General features: G+C 43.3%; 1 protein-coding gene across 2 annotated transcripts in view; it reads right to left on the reverse strand.

The window, feature by feature from the left end:
• Positions 1 to 1,519: 1,519 nt before the first annotated feature.
• KCNQ1 (potassium voltage-gated channel subfamily Q member 1) overlaps positions 1,520 to 22,118 on the reverse strand; it is a 363,730-nt gene continuing 343,131 nt past the window's right edge. For both annotated transcript variants that reach the window (XM_040609109.1, XM_040609110.1), the window contains one exon: positions 1,520 to 3,602. In XM_040609109.1, coding sequence (XP_040465043.1) covers positions 3,402 to 3,602 — 201 coding nt within the window. In that variant the 3' untranslated portion in view covers positions 1,520 to 3,401. The remainder of the gene's footprint in view (positions 3,603 to 22,118) is intronic.

The raw sequence follows: 22,118 nt of genomic DNA on the forward strand, positions 1-22,118 counted from the left end.
AGGCCAGACACAGTGCTTCTGTCTCCTGAATCCCAACACAACCCCCTAACAAGGAGCCTGTGCTTTTGCTCATCTCCCAAACCTCCTCCCTTGCACACATCTCCCTCCTCCTCCCCCCATTAATCTTTCTTTTTGCAAACTTGCACAGTCATCTGCCTCTGCTGCAGACTGAGGCAGGGTGAGATTTCATCACCACCTTCAGCTGGACAGACACTCGTTTCTCCTCCTCTCCTATTCACTGGCTTCCTACCTGCCGTATCTGGCATAGCACCCATACCCTGCTGGGCTGGGGAAGCTGACCCAGCTCATGGTTTTTTTAGATGACCTTTTTTCAGCTGCCCTTTATTTTTTTCAGCAGGGATGGGGCTCCAGGCCTAGCTTACACCAGTCTTGATATGCAAACTGCTGTTGAGTTGTTCTAAGTGACTCCTTTCAGCAGCCTCAGATGCCTTTATTTTAACACGGTTTACAAAAACAGGTTAGGAAATTATAAAGTCAAGGCTTTGCCTACTTTACAGTTTTCTTAGCTTCCCTTCAGCCTATTTACAGACATTTCCTACCCACTTACAAAGCCCTGCTCTGGACAGCTCAGATGACAAGCAGACATCGGCAGGTAAGGTTTCAGCAGGAAGACATACTCACTGTGCCCTGTCTACTGGTGAACTGCTCAGCTCATCTTCCTGCTGCTGCTGGTCCACAATGCTCTGTGAAAGAAAGATGCTGAGGTGCCTACTTCCAGGAGAAGTCGTTGAGGTATGAAGCCCCAGCAGGCAAGATAAATCCAGTCTGGTCTTCTGGGCAGAGAGGCCAGACCTGTCCCCTGGGGGCACTTGGGGACGGCTAGCCCCAGCAGCGACACAGCACGTTTGGATGGCTCATTTTATGACATCCCACTTCTGCCAGGAAAATGGATCAACTTCTTTTCCTTGGGGTGAGGCGGATGATCAGATTTGAGGCAGCAGGTCTCAGAGCTGGTGCTCTTTCTTCTGACACAATCAGCTGGACCCAGGTGAGGAATGACCGACATTGCGACCACTCACCACCAGCCTTGAGAATCTGTAAAACCTGGTTATCCCCAGGATTCTGGTAACAGTGAGTTTCAGATGGAAATAAACCAACGGATGCATCAAGAAAGAGAAATGGTCTTTCACATGAAATGTTTGCTATGCCAGACTGTTATCACTGAGATTAGCTGCCAAACTGAAAATGCAGCCATGGTCTTGGGAACAAACATGAGGAATGGATGGATGCATTTTCCAGTTAATACAATGCCCCTAGACATGCACGGACCTGGCTGCCTCCAGCAAAGGCTACAAGACACACCTTTCTCCCCAAAGCCACCCCAGCTGATTAAGTCCTGTCTTATTTCTCTAGTGAAGAACCAGCAGGTTTCCAGTCTTGCATCTCAAATAACGCATCTGTACACTGAACAGCAGGCTAAGAGAAAAAAAGGAAAGCAAAGCTGACAGCTTTCCTGTATCAAGTGTCTGGATTTTAGAATAACCAAAAGACATGGCACTCTCGTCCTGCATTTTATTAGGAAATTAACAGGCTGATTGATAACCTGAAATTACATAGTGAATCTCATTTGAAAAATGTTTAAAATCACGACAACAATTTTGATTTCTATAAAACATAATGCCCAGATACAATTCCTGTTTATGCCTGTAAATTTCTACACCCTTAACATTTATCTACTGTACAGCAGAAAGGCTGGGTAATTGTAACATAATCTGTAAAGTTAAATGCAGTATACTTCTCTCTGCAGTCCAAGAGAAAGAGATGAAATGTTGGAAAGAAAGCCTGGAATGCACACAGCACTGTGAGAAGGTTCCCTGTGGTCTCAGATCATTACACATCAGCATTTCAGACTGCTCAGAGATATGAAAGCCCAGTGACGTTAACTGCTGCGCAAAGGTACAAGGCTTTAGGACATCAGTTTTCCAGGAGAGGGAGAGAGACAGCGTGGGGTGCAGGCTCTGCAGCGAGGGGAACAGGGCCCACTGGACATGTGTGATGCTCAAAGTGCAAGAGCTGATAAATCTGCCAACACCTCCCTCCTTTGCCAGTGGCATGGGCTACCACCACACTGGACTAAAGAGCTTTTCCTGACACACGGTCAGCTGTAAGGATATTCCCGTGCAAAGCAGGGCTGACATGGTACAGGTGCTGACTATCTGCGAGGGCTGAATTTCAACCTTCGTAATCAAAGCCCAAATCCTGCTCACGTTGTACATGTGAAAAACCCCATCAAGCCAAAGGCTGCTGGCTTTATGGCAGAGATCACATGGGGTTCAGCTCCGTGGGTGAGGCCTGCGGTCCTCTGAACTAGAGCTGGCACCTTTCAGTACCAAATGACTCTTGTACAGAGCCGAGTTTCTCAAGACATCATTTCGGAAACTATTCACACTGTCATATATGCTGTCTGGACGAGAGATGCTTTCCCAAACTGTGGCCTCGATTCCTGCGAGGATTGCGGATGCTCAGTAACTGGCCAGCTCAAGCACTTGACCAGCAAGTCCAGTCATTTCAGCCTGTTGTACTATTCTTGGCAACTGTAAGCTAAAAAATAGATTTAAGAAGTAGTGGGCCTTCTTTTTAAAAAGTTATTTCAGGACAAGTACATTCAGACCACCGTGTTTTCTATTTATATATAAATTCTTTGGCAACAATTTTCTAGAAAGCAGAATCATTTTTTTCTATGTAATACTTCATTGCCTCCCCATGAAAACCTGATATCTGAAAAAATCTATAGCACTTTCCACTATAAATAGTATTGTTCCAGATTAAGGATTAGTTCCTCCCTGAAGAAAAACAGATTTTAAAAATCTGGTCATTATTGATAACTGTTTATGTAGCAACGTTAAAATAAAACAGAAAAAGAAAATTGTTCAGTATATGGTTTGTCATTCTTTAGAATGTTAGTGTGTATTTATACAATAAAACCAACATAAGTTACCCTAATTTTTTAAAAAAACCTTATTAGTAGAAATATATTGCTATCTGCAGATTCATAAACAGAATGCACTTTTTCCATCTAAGTTCAAGTATTATTAAATATTATTATTACTATTATTATTATTAAAGGAGCTCTAAATCCTTGCCATTTTGCCCGTCTTTACATTGGTTTGGTCTTTCTGAGAAATACCAAGTTGTGACCATTTGTTTGTGAACAAAACCAGCGTGGTGCTTCTGGAAGTTTTGCTGGGCAGAAGACAGCCTGGCAATCCTTTGGCTGTTACGAGTGGCTTTGGAAGAGAGTATCTGAGACTTAGTGGCATAGATACAGTAGTCGCGTGTTGTCTTGGATGGCCGATGAACTTAGTTCCTCCCAGGTTCTCAACACTCAGTCCCATCTAAAGGAGAAAAGCGGGAGGAACCCAACCTGAGCTTACACCACATCAGGATACATCATCTTCATTTCTCCTCGGTACTGTCAGTTGCTCGTAGGTCGGCAGGGTGTTATTAGCGAGGAAAAGATCCGAACTGACATTGTTGCCTCTCTGAGAGGTTCTGTTGTTCCCTTGATCCCCCTGCTGACGGGAAACCAGGTGATGCAGCATATCTGTAATGAGGTTCAGCTTCTGGTCCATTTGTGTAACCTACAAAGGCAAAGGGCCACTTTGTTTAGTAGCAGCACGTGAGGAAATGGCAACAAACCCTGTGATACAAATGCGATATTAAAATGACAGTTTCCTTAATTGGGATCGTGACAACCTCTACGAAATCACCACAGATTCATGGTTCATCAAACAGAGCATTAGAAATTCAACGGACCAGGTCAGAGCTGGATGAGGACAGGCCTGTTCATACTCACCTCTGGGATGTGTTTCGACCCTCATTTTACACCTGGGTGAACACAGGACAAACGGCCATGTAAAGAGATGTGCTGGGACAGAGAACTAAGCCCCAATCTGAGTTTCTGTTGGTCTTTGTTTTTATTGTGTCCATATTTTTTTGAAAACATGATAAAACTTCTGACACGCTTATATGCCTTAATAATATCAATAGGGTCTAGCAAGTATCTGCCCTCCTTGCTGGGAACTCACCAACTCTAAGCGAGGACTGAGGGATGCTCCTTGTGATGCTTGGGCTGGCTCAGCAGCGCAGGGCAGGGACTGCCCGCGGGTACCCCTGCTGCTGCGCATGCCTGCAGCCAGGGCTGTGTGTGGGGACTGACTCAGTTTTAAGCTGTCACCCCCCAGCGCCACGGCGTTCACCAGGATTGCTGTTCGAGTGACATGATTTGCAGCAAGTCAGAAACTCCTCTAAGAAGGGTGAAAGCTAATCTCCCTCTGGGTGGCTGCAGGGGAAGGTTCAGTCTGAATCCATAATGCTCATCTTCTTCTGCCTTTAGACAGAAGCTCCTTAAATTATCTAATTCCTCTTCTTTGCTTGTTCTGCCCTTCCTTCTAATATTTAGGATAAAATATAATGAAAAATCAGGGTATCTAACAGAGGCTAGGCCATGCATTTATCCAAAACTGAGACTCTATTGTACTCAGAGGAGAGTCAAGAATGAAATGTTTCAAGGAGCACCACAGATTCAGACTCTGGTTTCTTGCCTTTCCCAGTCAAGATGTAACCTGCTTCTCCCCTTTATCTGGTGTGTGGAGCCTCCTCTCTGCACTGACTCCAATGCACCGAGTGAGAGGTCCTGAGGGCTACTAGATGGGCGCTTCCAGCTTCGCCGTCCTGCCCAGTCCTGCCCCTGGGCACAGCAAGCATTGAACTTGGGCAGCAAGTGTCTGCCTTACGGCCCCCTGCTCTCTTCTGCAAGCATAACAAGAAACCCTCAGTTTTGCTATGGTAGGGTCTGGCCCATTGATCCACAGGGATCCTAAAATCCTAAGTAAATTCTAGACAAAAAGATGATACGCTTTAAAGAGGGAAAAGAAAATAAGCAGAAAAAACCCCAAAAAACCATGATAGGAATAAATTGCTGCCTAAAATATCTGCTAGAAAGTAGTGAAAGGCACATAAAACCGCCAGAGAGAGCATGAATGGGAGCAATTTATATATGCCTGGCTATCATCCAAGCATCACACAGGACAGTAAAAGACAGTAAGGCTGAGCAGAACATCAACAAACCTGGAGGATTTCACCAGAAACTAAAATGTTTTTCCACTGCAGAGAAAATGCTGTGTTTTTTTCAAAGACTTTGTACAACTGGTAGGGAAGCAGATACAGTGATTTAAAAATATGAGGTGCCAGAGATTTATACTTTGCAGCTGGTTTTGAAAACATTAGGCAAAGCACCCTAGATGGTACATGAAACACTAGCAATTCTGGATGGAAATGGCTGTTGAAAGATGAGATTCTTCAAATGAGGAAGCTGAAGAACACATAAGTTCAAGATTTCTAGAAGGAAATACAGATGGAAAATTGAGCAGATCATCAGATTTTAATTTCACCACTATTTGTTCACTCCCTTAAAAAGGCACGCTTCACCCAAGCGGTGCCCAGCACGGATGGCAAACTCATGGTGCTCCAGGCGTGACAGCAGAGATCAGGGCTAGTGAAGCCTGCAGAAAGATCTCATTCCTGCGTACCCCGCTGGCCAGGCACCACCTGCTTTCTGAGCCAGCTGCACTGGAAGGACCGTGGTGGAAGACTGCAGACAAACAGCTATCCTCAGAGTCCAAAGGGCAACTCTTCCTCTAACAAGAAATGTCCTTTTGCTAGTTATTCTAAACTAACTGGGCGATTCATATATATATATATATTATATATATATATATATATTCCTTAATTTGCGATTCCAGACAGGGATTACCAAGGAAAAACAGGCTGAAGATGTATCTGGAAAACGTGCATTTATGAAACCCTTACAGTGATGAGCTATTGAACATGACAGTAGATTGGACTGAGATCTGGATAGTCCTTCAACAGCTGTGCATCTTGGTGATGAAGTACTGGAGAGAAGTGAGATGTGAATATTCTTGCTGGGAAATAAATTCCCAGAGATAATTGTCTAATTTTTCCTAGGGAACAAGGCTTGGCTGCTGCAGCTGTGGAGTGCAGGAGGCTCACAGAAGCAGAGGCAGAAGCTAGTTGCTATTGAGCTGAGCCACATCAGATAAAAAGTAAAAGACCTTCGTCTTCCATGTTCCTGCTTATTGGGGTAGGGCTCTGAAGCCACAAAGCTTTTGTGGAGGGAGGTCCAGATAGCTAGTTCTGTTTAATTGCTGTTTAATCAGTTTTGCTTTCCAATAAAGCCATCCATTCATTTCCCAGGGAGTTCTGCACTGTGAAGGGCTTGCTCCAAGACACACTGAAGTCAGTGGTAGTTTTTGGCAATCGCTGACTTCCAGTGACTTCAGCAGGCTCTGGATCAATCTCGGACTGATTCATCAATCCCAAATAGTAACATATTCTTTGGATATTACACGAGAAGGAGCAGTCTGCATTTCTGTACGTTGCTCTGCTCATGCTTCTTGGAGCTGGACCAGAAAAGACGACATTTGCAAATGAGGCGGCAATGGGACGACGGGCCCCCGTCCTCAGTTCTGCCAAAGGGCTGTCTGCTTAAAGTATGAGACGTTTTAAAGAGAGAAGTAAAAGCCACCAGAAGGCAACTTCCATCGTCATCACAGGCCTCTGATGTGCAGGAATAAGAGGCTTGCTTATTAGCGTGCCCAATCCGCCCAGCCCCATCCAAACACACATCACGAAATACATCGTTTCCTTGTTTGCTGCAGAGATGATCATACCCACTAGAAAAATGTCATCGTGAGCAGTACCCTTTTTATTAAACTGGCTTTATGCACTTAGCATGGAGAAGTGTATCATCTCCCCCAAACTTTCAAACACGCTTCCTTGATTAGAAATTAGCTGTGATGCCAGAATGAATAAAAGTAAAGCAAACAGAAAAACTGCTGATGTTGCTATAATCTTAACTGCTTTGGACAACTCTGATCCCTGTACTTAAGGCAGCAAACAGTGTTAATTATGCAGAAAAATAACTCAGGCTGATTTGTTTCTTTTAGGAAAAACTAAGTAAGCTCTTTCTAGCTGATTTATGTTTCATTAGAAGCATGAAGTTTGGATAATCAAATTTTTAATATGCAAATAATTTCCTTTGTATTTTAGAGCTTTTGGGGAGAGGAAGCAGTGCTTGAAACCCTTCAGAAAATACACACCACGGTTATTCCTGAGTCTTACTGAAATATTATATGAAAACAAGATTTTTCCATCCTCTGAGATAAGTTTTTTTTTTTTTTAAAAAAAAAAGATCCATGAGGCATAGATTAAGCACAGATGGAGAGGCAGATTTAAACAAGTTTTGAACCTAGCTCTTCAAAATTAATAAACCAATCCCATCTACGCAGTGCACTAGGGGAAAAAAAACAAACCACCAAATAGTTCTTCACAAAGGCTGAAAGATTAGAGCACAAATCTTGAAATGGCACATCATGAAGAAATTTAGCTATGCTACAGAACAGATTTTTGCTTTCCCTAAGAAGTCACAGAGGCACTTGACTACTCTGACATCTCACGTGATGGACTGGTGGCGATGATGTGGTTGCTGTGAACCACAAAGTCCTCTTAGGTCATGTTTCCAGGAGCAGCAGTCCTCTACAATGGCTATCAAGTGACATGCCAACATTTATAAAGGTATCAAAAGCATTCCAGGTGGTGGTAGCAAACAAGACAGAGACTGTTCTTGTGATGAGAGGTGAGAACTAAATAATCAACAATTTACCCATTAAAATTCTGCAGATTTTTTTTTTTTATATTATTATGACATTATATTAATTTTAAATGCCCTGAATTTTACGCACTAACAAATTCATGGTGCGATTCAGAACATAACATGTGACACTGAATGTCTTGTCTTGCTTTTTTTAAAAGAAAACAAACCAGATAGAAGCCCGAGAGGCTCCAGGGACATCTGGAGGAAAGCCTCCTTCAGGTACCCCTGTAACAGAGAGCATCTCAAAAGAGCAGCACTCTGGAGACCCGCTCCCAGAGCCGCTTGTAGAGAGTTACTGGGGAGGAGCCAGGAGAGACGGGATTACAGAGCTGAGGGGAGCGGTGCTTTCAGCGAAGGTTATTCAGGACAGCGGGGAAGCTGAAAGACAAAATTTGGAGTCTGGCACAATTTAGGCCACAAAGTCCACAAATGATGAATAAGTTCTGCCAGGCGCTGCTCCGTGATCTGGAGGGATCAGCATCGATTACCGCTGTCAATTACAGCTGTCTCACCTGCCCTTCATTCTCATTCTGAGATTTCAAAAGTGAATATTATTAAGGGTAAAAATCATAGTCCCTTTAGAGACAATGGTGGTTCATAACTACCTGTGTTCTAAATGCGGTTGACTGATTAAACAAATGATTTGTGCTGAATCAAGAGATCTTTTTATCAGCACAGTGCTCACTCAGTGGGTTCAGGGGGACCGTGCTGGTTCTCAATACAGAAAGCCAAGCGTGAAGCTGCTAAAGGAGAAGAGGAAAACCAGAAGGCAAGCGACACTTGGCTGAATGAAAATGTGATAAAGGAAAATGTCAGCTACTTTTCCAACATTAGGCTCCCAAGTCTGCTACCCTGACTTATCTCGAGTACCATTCATTCCTGAGGGTGCAGCTTTTTAGCTCAAAGTGGACCAACTCTTTAAGGCACTTTTTTGAAATAACTGATGACTGGGGAGATCTTCAGGTGTTTATCACTCCTGGTGGCCTGTTAATAAGGAGGACCCTATTGCTCTGCAGTGTGACAAACCTGTAGGGAAGGAAAATGATGCTTTCTTCATCTGGGCATCCTCATAAGCAATGTTGTGTAGACTCCTTAATATGATCGCTATTCAATACAGTACTCAGCAATAAGCTAGCTTTATATTTCAGAAAAACACACAAAAATGTCCTTTCTGTTAACAAAATCATTGTCATGAACACTAACTAGCAACTCAGTTGAAGAAAAGATAAGAGGTAAAAAATACTCTTGAACTTATGATACCTGCTAACGGCAACAATGTGAAGGAAGGTATCACTATCAGGCAGTACTCAAGAAGACAGTGAGTGTGTTCTGTGAGAGGAGGTGTGGTTGTAAATCACATTTTTCCTTGGTGGGATCCACCCTATACAACTCATTGAGAATATGCGAGGAAGCTTCAGAGAGCAGCTTCCCTGGCTCTTCTCCTTGCTAAGTCCCTACGCATTTTGGTATCTCAATATTTCTAAAATTTAATGCTCTAGTTTTGAGGGCCCTGTGGACAAGCACAGATTTGGCGTTAGGAGTGGCTTTCTGGAGAAGCTCAGGGATAGGTACTGGAACCTTCACAGAGATTTATTTTAAACATTTGCCTAGAACTGTAACAAGCGGCAGGAGAGACCAACAATTTCAGTATTATTAAAGAAAGCTTCTTTCTTCAGGTGCATGATTGTTCAAAAATCATGGGAAGAGTCTGTCTTCTGTTTACAGCACCCAAGAGCCCAGATTCTTGTGACCCCCCTTTTCAGAGCTTCTGGATTTGGTTGGTTTGTTTTGTTGCCAGGGATGAGGCAGCACTCTTGCTGGAGGTCATATACCCGTTGCTGAGGTGTTTATAGGAGAACGTAATCTGCGTGGAGGGAGATTTGTTCTCCAGACTGTCTGCATGTTCTCTTGAGAGCTGGCCAAAGAAGGGCGTACGTGTGGGTGGCTGGGGGGAGCAGAGGAAGCGGAGCCGGTGAGGAAACCCTCTCCTCTACTGCGAGATGACTCATCGCCAGGCAGATAAAAGGCTGAGCTTCCGAGGAATGGAATTAGCAGGTTTTGAAGGCTGCATGTCACAAGTCACTTTCTAGTCAATGAAAATGTTATATAAACAGTGTAACCACTGTCTTTACTGTCAAATAAAATGGTTAACTTCGAGACAAAAGACATCTTTGGAAAGAAAGGCACTTGCTACATGCTGTGTCCCAGATTCAGCTCTCTTGCATAAAGCTATCGATGCCAATCTTCGCTCTGAGATACTAAAAATTGTTCTGTTTTTTCAGTAAACGAACTGTTCCTGGTCTCATCTTACTCTATATTTTTATAGTAAAATATTTCCCCTACACTTCTCAAAAGTGCAAAACCTCCTCTTATTTATTGTAGTAGTAACCCTTAAATGGCTGCTGGAAATTCACACACACCAGGGTGTTCCAACAGAGGGTGATGGCCTGGGACTGGGAAGAAACTTCTGAGTCCCTGAGTCAGGGTCAGAGCTCAGGAACAACCAAGATTTGTGCACCAGTCACCGGCTCCGATTCTCCAGAAGTTACCTTGACACCAGCCGGCCTGACTTGGCCCAGTGAATTCCTAATGCACTGTACGGGAACTCGGTTTTGTCACGGATTTTTCTTAATTCCATTGGGAAGTAAAGGAAACTGGCGACACCAGTATGTGGCGATCTGATTACCGGCTGCAACACTTGTGGCATTTTAAAGTAATTTTTGTTTGTTTGAGGAATTTTGTCCTGATTGTGCAGCGCAAGCTTTAGGGTATGAGATGCTCAAGTTATAGGAAATAGGAGAAATGGCAGGGTTGATTGATGCATTCTTTCTTTTCATTAGAACCGGGAAAGCAATTTTGATAAGCAAGTAACTACTGCAGAGAATTATCTTTTTCTTTTCTGAATGTCTTTTTCCCCAAATGAAAGCCACCTTTTTCTAAAGGCTTCCTCAAAGTTTCTTGAAATATGACATCTCTGGGTAACTGTTCACTCAGCTCCATTTCTTTCATGTGGATGTTCACGATTCTTGGAAGAGTGTAGGTTACAACCATGATGCCATTTTTCAGATTAGATGTCTCCCTTGAATTCTGTTTGAAAATGACAATAGTAAGAGACATGCCTTGACAGGTCAAATGCTGAAAAACCGGTATGAAAAAGCCACTTCAGTAGTATGTGATTAAATAAGTAACATAGTATAAAATACAGCATATGTGTTACCAAACACAGAATATTGGCAGCATGTTTTTAGAACTGCCTTTTTTTACGATACCACTGCTTTTCCCCAAATGAAAATGATGACCAGCCTTTAGGAACAGCAGTAGCTGAAGAAGATGCTACGCAACAAAACGGAAACCTTCCCAGCTGGCCTTGACTGTCTCCAGCCACTCACGTACAACTCGGGTAAATAATCCTTGTGCGAACAAATGCTGCAGCTCAGCAGCAGGAAAAACTTTGGGTCTAAGAGGAACTATTAAATGATACCTACAAAGAAACAAGCGGCAATGACAGACGCTGTGCTTGTGTGAGATCGCAGTTCCTGTAAGATCTTAAAAATGACGAGAAATAAATAGAAATCAAAAGTTACAAACACCGATGTTGATTTGGTTTGCACATGCCACCTTCATAAAGCGATGTGGCTGTAACTTGCTGCTTGAGTAAAGGAAGCAAGGTAAGATGAGTCTGTACCTCTCCTTCTGACAAGGAGGCCAGCAGGACACTGGCACGTGGAAGAATTAAGTTACGGGAGAGTGAAATACACTTGGCTGGGGACCGTTACAGAGTACAAGAGCTCAAAATATAGAAAGCTTTTGGGGCAGTGCTTACTTTAGAAACGGAGAAGATTCAGACAGGCCTGAGGGTGAAAAACAACTGGAAGGGGATGACCTAAACCACTGCTAGTCAAGACAGACATGAGGACCAGGGGGGATGTGGCCGGAGGTGATAGTAAGGAGCAGAGACTGGACACGGCTGGCGTGTGGTAAGAGCGTGCTGGGAGCGGTGGCCTCGCTTCAGTGCTTTTGTGGCTGCTATTAACAACTCCTTGCAAAAATATTTGGCTTATTTAAAACACCCAAACCAATGGAAATCAGTGTTTCCTGAGAACCTTTCAGTAGCTCTAGGTATAGCTTTGGGCCCTGAAGCCCCTTGGCTCACCCGTGGCTCCCGCAGCTCCCGAGCAGCCCTGCCGGCCTGGTGGCACCGGCTGCATGCCCACGTGTGCGTGGGGCTCGTGCAGCCGTCTGGCACCCGGAGGGCCACGGCCAAGCCGTTAACATTTGTGGTTGACTCTCATAGATAAATGAGACAAGGCTTGAAACACATGGAAATTTTCAGGTTAGGATAGTGTCCAAAATCTACAGACTTTGGCCCAGCACTGCCTCAGGATACAGCATTTTTTTCTCTAAAATATTACAAAGGTCAGGTATTTATTTTTTTTAACCCTTTCCCCTAAACAGAGTATCAGTAGATGAATGAGGTAGCTTGGAATGTTTTTCTCTTAACGCATGAAGCCAGGAAAATGAAGATTAGGGTCTCGTCTCTAAATATAACTTTTATCAGAAGCTATTAAAGAAGATACACACACACACACACCCTTCCCCCTATTAACTGAATACTATGGATTTTTCAAGAATTTGCTTATCTTCATTTACTACAGCCCCACCTTCGGGAAATAATATCTCTTTGACCAGACACAACTGTCTTCCGTCTGTGTTTAAAGTAAGACACAATTTGGCAATAAGAGAGGGATTCTTTCCTTACAAGTGAATCAATGATACCAAAAGTACGAGAAGTCTATGTATCCACAAGAATCACTGGACATCCATCTAGAACCATCATCATAAACAGTTTCCCAAATTATGCTTAAATTGAAATCCAGCCTTATGGAGGATGTCAGACAGGCTTGAGATAATGAGAAATATAAGGGAAGTGTTGATCTAAGAAACCAGGAAAAACCTCTTATCTTTATGCAATTGTGTGGATGTAGTTATGGAATAAAGGGTGGTCGTTAGTGCCTCGTCTATCCAAAGCGCTGTGGGAGCCCCTGCGTGCCCCTCACATGCCCGCACTGCCAGCACCAAGCGGGGAAGGCTGTGGCAGTGAAGGTACCGTCCCACCTTCAAATACACTGAACATCTTTAATGTCGGCTTGGAAGGAGAAGCACTAACAAAACCTTAATGATCTTTTCCCCTCTCCTGGGCAGATTTTCAGATCTCAAAGAAAACTTCAAAATGCTTTTCTGTTTTTTAATAAGACAGAAGGTTGGAAAACTGATTGCTTTCTCATTCTCACTCATGTTCTCGTTCAGCCAAACATTCCTATGCTGGGTCCTCCCGGTTGAGCACCCCGGTACCTGTATCTGCAGATACGGGCTTTCTGTTCAGCTAACAGGCACTCGTATTTCAGACGCTTCAGTTCCACAGATGTGAAGAAAACTCCCCGTGGTACTTGACTCTGGAGGACTCTTTCTGCTGGTTTAATCACGGCAGTACAGCCTCTGAATCTCACTCCATACTTTTGTTGTCAGAAGCTTGGCTGTCAGACAACAGCTTTCCCCTAGCTGCAGATTCCCATTTCCAGTGTGGGACAGTGGCATATTTACAACACTTTAGGGTTAAAACAAAAAAGTAAAAGACCCAACTAGCATGAAAATACATCCCAAACACTTCTCCACAACAAAATGAACCCCAAAGCAAACCAGCAGCCCCCCACTCCCCCCAATTAAAGAAAACAAAAGTGACTAATCTTGACCTCTCTCCAAAGGGGAATGTTTTGCTTCTTGAATCCTTGGCTCTGGCTCTCGTATGATACTGAGACTATGACTAATAACCTCTTGCCGGAGTACTGCTGATAATTTCACCATTGGGTAGCTGTTCTCGTTCTGGATCATCATAGTATGCATGTAAGTTGCCAAGATTTTATTTTAAAAAACCACAAAGAATAACATATACACTCATAATCCCCCCGTGTTAGAAATACATTTTTCAGCTTTAACTGTTAGTCTTTGCCTGACAATTTTCCCTCCTTCCTCCATACTGTTATTTTTCAGATGCCTGCTACAAAACGGTCCCTTTTTTCCTTTCTTTCTCTCAAACACTTTTCCTAATTCAAAACAGATTTGAGACTGCTGCTCTTTTTTAAAGCAAATATGCCATGTATCACATCGAGTTAGGTCAGCGTGGCTCATGTTAGATTTCACACTTCACCCGAACGAGGTATCTATACTGCTTTTCTAAGGGGGTAAAGCCAAGCTAGGTGCACTGGGCTTTCTGGTTGGAATAGGAGGTGAGACACATCTATGGGTTATGGATGTGGTCTTATGGCATGGTATGACATGAGTAGGGAAGGGCACCGCTCTCTGCTTTTTGCTTGAAACATTGAAAACCAAGATGACTTCAACTGGGCTTTCAAAAAAAGATTTTTGGCCACTTCCTTTTTTAGAATCCACAATCTACTCATTATTTATGATCTGTAGTTACTATACAGGCAAAGAAGGACACAAACTCCTTTGTACCTAAAAATGAGCTCACAAAGTTAATAACCATACAGTGACTTCTGCAGCAATCAAAAATGGAAGGGGAAAAGGAGTGGGGGAGAGAAAGGGAGAGAAGCAATTATAACAACAGTGAGTTTTGAGATTCCCTGAGGGCTGCTGGTAATTAAACCAACGGCAACATGAATCTCTGTTTGATGTGGTCATGAATTTGTTTTCAAAAGAAAAATGTTTAAAAAGATTCTTTCAAGAGAAATTTTTAGAGAACAAGCTCAGCATGAATTAGACCAGAAATACTTTGATAAATATTATTACGGAGAAGTCATTTATGGGCCGTGGCATGTGAAGGTTAGAAATCCTGGTGATAAATAAAGTGGCAAGTTTGCACCCATTCTGAACACACAAAACCAGGGCTGTATTCTTGTGTGCTCGAGTCTGCTCCTCAGAAAGGAGGCGGCCTCTTGTTTGCCATTGCATTAAGCTTTACAAAGACACAGATGCAAGACAGAAAATTTCAGTGGGAAAGCTCAGTGGAACGAAAGAAAACCACACACAATTCCAAAGGCACTTTTCATTGCCAGGGGCTGCACAGAGATCAGAGGTGAAATTTATTGGTGATAAACAGTCTGCAAGCCCACTCGACTGCCCCGGCCTTTCCAACCACTGTTCGATTCCACTGAAATCATATCCTCGGAAATATCTCCTTCAGAATACTCTAAAAATAAAAATGCTTTCATTTTGTAGAAATGTAGGCACCCAGAAGAACCACTGAAATCCAGAGAAGATGCAGGTGCTCTTCACCCTGTAAAATCAAGTTGCCTCGGACACCCCAAAACCACATTTCCTTCATTCACTGACTGCTTCAAAGCTTCAAAAATTCAAATTTGAAAAATTTCAAAGCTTCAAAGAGATGGATACAATCAATCACAAGTCAGCAAATAACCAATGAGTGAACTAGAATGTAATATATTTACCAGTGGAAACCCATGTTTAAAAGGAAAAGAAACTGCTTGTTGGCTGTCATGGTATTATTCATAAAGGCAAACTAGTAGATCTTATGGATACCAGGAGCAAAACTACAACAAAGGCAACTAACTGCTAATGAAGAAGGGTTTTCAGTCAAATTTCATGGGTCATACAAAGTCATTACCATGCCTGCAGGAGTTCAGCAGCTCTGCCAGTTGAATTCGGGGGAAACGAAGTGATTATTTTGTTATGCTTTTTGTAGTTTTAGACGTTTTTCTTTAAATTTCAAGTTTTGAAACCAACCAGCTATGCGAGAATACCAGCTTAAATTTCCAGAGTTAGCTTCTAACCAAGATTATTGCAGAGGAAACCTTGAAAGCAGGTCTTCTGTGTACACTGAGGTCTCAGACACTCGGTTTGAAAGACTGATATCTATTTCCTTTTTTTTTTTTTTTTTTTTTTTTTCCTTAAATACAACCATATGGCTTTAAGCCAGTTTCCCAACACTTTGGGGGCTTGATTCATTTTGCAAACGAAGAGAGAGATTATTTGGCTGCTGCCAGTAACAAGTCCTGCACGGGTAAACTTTCCAAATTGATTCCATTGCAGGTTTCCCTCTGGTTTTGAGTCAGTTAAAATGTCAAGGCTCTTCTTCAAAACATTTTCAGCTACAATGACTTCAAAAGTAAACAATTGCTTCTGATAAAATAACGTGTTTGAAAAATGTAATGGATGACAAAGATAACAAAAAATCCTTAGTGCTTTTCTCTGCTGGTAACTACTAGGGATATAGCCAGGCTGGGCATTCATTTGGGCTGGTAAACCATGACTCAAAAAGTGGCTCTATTGGCAGCACAAGCAACTGCTCAGAGGTGGAAGCAAAAGGCTCACAGCCTTTCCCGGACGATTAATCATCATGACAGGCTTGAAGCCTAAATGATCTGCCCAGCTCCAGATGTTAGATGTGCATCTACCTCTTGCTATTCTTCTGGTTCATGGGCAGTAGCCTGGGTTGTTCATGCTTAAGATGATGACGATCATTACTGTTCAAAGTGAAAAAGGATCTGGGCTTTGTAATTTTATCCCATGACAGAGGAGGCTCCTACACGAGCTAACACAGTATGTACAGTCTAGACATGATGAAATACTGGAAGATCCTTCAGGCAGAGGAGGTGACAGTCTCACAGATGAACCTTTGTGATGTTTCCCTTCTCTGCTCCCACCTCCCACCCGAACCGTTACCGGAGCACGGAGACGTGGCTGGATCGCTCCCCCCAGCCCCTGCTGTTACGGGCTGCACTAGCCCCTGTTAGATCAGCAACAAACCGCGGCTTCGCTGCAGTGGGAGGCAGCACCTGTCTCCCAGCACACAGCAGCGCTGCACAGCCTCGGCAGGTGGGAACAGAGCAGCGGCGTGATGGAGGCAGAGGAGGACAATATGGTGGCAGAAAGAAGCTACCCGGCCCTGTCTAAGAGAAAGAGGGCTACAGGGTATTTGGTGGTTGCAGGTGGTGAGAGACATCACTTTAACCGTCACCTAAAGGCAGGTCCTCCACAGAGCCAAGCTTGTCCTGTGCATCCGTTGGGACGACGCCATCGGCAGCAGCACTGCGGGGGGAGCGCTGACTGCAGCACCGGCACGCTGCTGCCCAGGGCACGCGGCAGCCTGCTCCTCCCTGGGATCCAGCCTTTGTCTTCACCGAAGCCGGACCGTGCCTTGCTTGGAAGATCCAAGCGTCACACACAAAGTGGTTTAGCTGCAGGCATTCCTTATTTTCCCTTTGCGTATTTTCCGTGAAAGAATTTACTATGGAGTTATTTATTTTCTTTCTTCTGCTAATCTCTTTTGTTAAGTAGTATCTTTCCCCCCATCCAACAGAGAGAGAGTAATCAGCTGCTCTGGAGAAATCCATTCACCCTGAATCATGGAACCTTTGAAAAAAAGGTTGTCAGATAGCACATACTAAGGACTTTACAGATTAAAATGCTTACATCATCCTGAATTAAATTTTCATGGATGGCTTTATGTGATATGGTTGACAATTTTAGCTTTGACATATAAGCTCTGAAATGTGAAAGGGGTTTAATTCAGTCCCAGGCATCACAGTTCCCTTTGGGTATAAGCCGCTCCTTTTTACGTTATAGTACCTGCATTGTTGATCTATATATTCAAGCAACAGTCTTTTCAAATCAAGAAATAATCTTCTCAAATTGTACTTAAATTTTAAGAGAGGTGCTGAACAACAGTGGGAATAATAAAAAGGATAAAAATACCACGTGCTTTTGTGGTCATTTTTGACCTCCAAGCCTCAGAATGCTTTATGACACCCGGCACTCACAGCTGGGGAAATGGAAACAACAGAAGGTGAAATGACTCACCTGGGTCCGGCAGAAAATGCTGGTGAGTCAGCACTGGCACCCACCCACCCAAAGCCCCTCCATAACCACGCCGATGCCTCTTTCTGGAGGGGACACGGACTGCTGTGACAACACAAGTGCCTGACACTGCCTTTTAAAAGCTGGTTTGCAAAGAAGGCAGAGGAGGTCTGGTTGCACTTACTCCTCTCCTGCTCAGACACTACTCGCGGGTACGAGTGAGAAGACTGTGTGTGACCAGCTCCCATATGCATTATTTGTATGATAGTTCTACTGACTCAAACCCCTAAAAATCCACAGCCTGCAGATGATGTGCAAAGATAAAGACACATCATCCCAAATATCACTTTATCTTGATTCTTTGCTTCTCGCCCCCACCCCCCCTCCCCCTGGCTGTGGCACAACAGAGCATCTAATATAACAGCAAAAGAAGCCCCTGGCTAAAAAGAAGCTTGTTTAAATCACAGTATTTTTCCACATATAACTGACATATAGCAATAAGTATTATTTTCCAGGGAAACATTTCTATAGGATTTTTCACATAGGTCAGACTTTGTCAAACCCATTAGCGACACAGCACTGCAAGGTGCTCAGCGCTCCCCTTACTCTCTGAGTGCCCTCGACTCCCAGGGAGCTTTTCAGGGAGGAAGATCCATGTATTTATGTGAAACACATAGTCTATAACTTTCTGTAACAGTGATTGCACAATACAAGAGGTCAAAATGAGGTTTCTCTCCTTGTGTACTGCAACTACGGTCTATTTATAATTCTACAGTTAATTTAGGGCTTGTATATCTGCGCCGGACAAAGAATCTTGCCATGTGTAGAAAATGACATGAACTTAGTCTTTGCAGACAGTCCCAGAGCCTAAACAGGCTTTTGTTAGCACAGTGAACACCTGTACTAATTACGCACTTCACTCACTCGGGGGTCATTGCTCATGGCAAAAGTTTTAAATCAGCCACCCCAGGAGACAGACATCGCCGTATTTCTAGAGCAGTCACTGATGCTGCGAAACCAGGCAACGCTGGAGACACACTCACTCTCAAGTCTGTAAAGGTGAAAGGCTGTAATGCCCCACTGCTGGGCAACAGTCCAGAACATTTGAATCAATAGAGAAAATTAAGAGAGTAATCAGATACTGTTGTTGAAGCCTGAAGTTTAGCACTATTTTTAGACTTAAGCGTAAGTTCTTCTGACTTTCATGTAAATGACATTTTTTCCCATCTCTCATAGTATACCAATACCTAATCTGGCAAAACTTGTAAGCATGTGAGAAATGTCAAATAATTTCATTTTCTTCATTTTGTCATCCATAGGTGCTAAAATTATGCTGGAACTCCAATGCCAAGGTCAGCATCCTTTTCTTTCACTGGTGGAGTTCCTAGCTGAAGTCATCTGCGGTTCTCCCCCGACAGTCCCTGCTCACAGTGACACTAATCGGTGCTGGTCCTTCCCTTAGCTCGATATGCAGCACTTGAAGAATCAATGGTACATAATCCATAGCCCAGGTCGGTCAGAGGGGGCAGACATAGCTGTGTTTCCCCTTCCTCTCCGCCTCTGCCAGACTGCACATAGAACCCACCAGCAGATTTCTCACTGGGAAATCACGGAGCAGAAAGGTACTCCAGGTAGGTGCTTCCTTCAGCTAAATACACTCCAAGGTGTTGTGCTGCCCTCAGTAGCAGGGCTCCCACCAGGGGCAGGGAGTACGGTGCGGGCAGGCTCTCCACCCTGGCGCTTACAGCTGCTCTGCGCCATGGTACCATCCAGCGGGGAGGCAGAGACAGCGGGAGAAGAATTTGCTCAGAAACAGCAAAGAACAGGAGCAAGGGCAGAGAAGGGATCTTTGAAAAGTTCAGCATTTTCACAGCGGCCTCCTATATGAATGCTAAGAAGGTTTTCAAGGATGCAAATTACCAGATACACAAATTCTTCATAAGGTACCTAGAAACTCTAACGTTCATGCTAAAGGCAATGAATTGATCCATTTTCTATCAAATTATCTCCAAACTCTTTCATCCATACTTGATCTAGTAGTTCACAAGCACACAGCATAAATTTTCACAGACATGTAGATGCAGGTTTTTTCTACTACTTGTGTGACCTTTTCCAGTCAGATTCATTAGGGAACATTAGGAAAAAAAATAATGCCTTGAGCTCTGTGTACCCCTGTGAGTCTCCCTCTCCCCCCACTGTGACTCAGGAACGGGACATGTTTTACAACAATGCCTCCTAAATAAACAATAGTCCCAATTCGCTTCTCTTTCACCCCAGAGTAAATGAGGAGTAAACTTATTGATGTCAATGGGATTAAGGTGATATAAATGGCCTGAAAACACGGGTCACTGTTAGCACTCAGAAGAGTGCATTCCAAAGGCTTGTCCACTTGCACACAACACATCCCCTATAGTACTAGCATACAGTAAATAGCACGTATCATTGCAAAGAACTCATTGACTAAGTGGTGCATTGCTGAAAGCAGACCTTTTTTCAGTGCACAGAGACAGCATTTTCTTTTACTGTTTAAAAAAGCAACCCTGTCATGCAAATTCTAGCCATGTCTTCATTCTTCTGTTATTTAAACTTCCTAAAACTTCACAACTTCATAGAAAACATACTATAAAAGAAAAAAAAAAAAAAAGCGAGACAGAAAACAGCAAATCTGGCAGGGTATCTTCAAAGAAACAATAGTTTTGGAAAAGAAATTGCAAGGTTTTTAGCATATGCTGTAAAAGTAACAATAACTGAAAGGTTATCTGCAGTGTAATTTGAAGAAGTGTGTTTGCATTGTTTTCAAATAAAACAATCCCAAGGCCATGTGCAGAGGTCCCGAAGTGCAGGACAGAAATGAGTTTGTGAACAGGGCTGCAAACTCCCCGTGTTGTGAATGTGGGAGCGATCAGGAGGCGCCCGATTGAGTCAGCAGTTACCAAGGCACATACACACAGTGCGGCCGCGCGAGCCTCCAAACCGCCATTTATCATTTCCTGAGAGAACAGTTTCTTGGCAAGCCTCCTTTAAAAACATTTTTTTTCCAAAACAACCAACCATTCCAGCAGGCTATGAATACCACTATAATTTGGTCTATTTTTCATATCAAGTAGACTATGGGCTCTGGTTTTCAGTTAATTAAAGAAACCTTCTTTTCAGATTTCCAAATGTTGTTTGCAGCAGGGTAGATCCCACAGCGAGCCAGCTCTAAACCAGTGCCAGTCGCAGACTGAACCGTGCGGAGATGGAGGCAAAAAATAAAAAAATACGTAAACAAAGTCACGGTTTGAAGTTGCAAAGCCCAGCTTACATAACGCCAGATTCGGTCACCCTGCCAAACTGCTGACTTTTGTCTCTGATAGAAATAGCTGCCTTGGGCTCGGCTGTACTTCATCTCCCAAACGCGTAACGGCTTAGAGCTGTCTGTCAGAATTTCAGCTCCATCTGGTGTTGTTGTTGTTGCTGTTATTATTATTACTACTACTACTACACACTAATAGCACTTAGAGGCCTTGTCTGAGATCGGAGCCCTGGTGGGCTCTGTGGGATGAGTTGCGTGCCACAGATGGAAACAGCCCTTGCCTGGCAAAATGCATGATCTGAATGAGATAAGACAAAAAAAAGGGGTGGGGCAACGATCGTGTTTTCATTCCTGTTTTATACATATGCAACTGAGATACGGAAGGATTAAATGTCTTTCCTGTGCTCATACAAAAAGAAAAAAATTAAAAAAAAATCTGGGGCAAAAGCTAGGAGTTGAACAAAAGTTTTCATGTTCAAATCAGCTTCATTTTCCTTCATTAACCCTATGCTTACTAATGAAAAGAAGGCACTCAAATTTGTATTTACAAGCGGAGACATCAGAGCAGCATGGAGGGTGAAGCCCAGGAGGGGAGCAACATGCCTCTAGCCTCTTGCAAGAATATGTATGTTTGCATAGTGATAGTTACTTGTGGCTTTGCTTCTCCAAGCGTTAGAAAAATCAAGCTTAGGAAATCAGGTTCCATATTTTGATTTCCTATTTGGGGAAGGAAGTCTGGATTCTGCTATTTCTCTGCAGAGTCCTCAGCACCCACAGAAACAACAAACTGGGCCATGCCTCAGCAAAAAAGTAAACAATCACTTAATGGGTTTCTCTAAACATCTGACCTGCAGTTCACACATTCTTACTAAAAAAAGAAAAGGGAAAAAAGAGTAGTTACACATGTTTTAGTAAAGATCTATTATATTTGTCTTCAGAAAAAACCCAAGTCTTTTTCTACGTCAGAAGCAGATTCCTTCTGAAAAAATCAAGTAGTTTAGTTTGAAAATTGTTATTTAGAATCATAGAACATCTCAGTTTGGAAGAGACCCATAAGGGTCATCGAGTCCAACTCCTTGCTCCTCGCAGGGCTACCTAAGACTAAACCACACGACTAGAAACATTGTCCAGCCACCCCTTGAACTCCGAGAGGCTTGGTGCTGCGACCCTTCCCGAGGGAGCATGTTCAGCGACTGACCACCCTCTCAGCGAAGAACTTTTTCCTCATGCACAGCCTGGACTTGCCCTGATGCAGCTTCACTCCATTCCCGTGTGTCCCATCACTGGCCGCAA

The sequence above is a fragment of the Falco naumanni genome, chromosome 10 (genome assembly GCF_017639655.2).
Source record: "Falco naumanni isolate bFalNau1 chromosome 10, bFalNau1.pat, whole genome shotgun sequence".
Lineage (NCBI taxonomy): Eukaryota > Metazoa > Chordata > Aves > Falconiformes > Falconidae > Falco > Falco naumanni.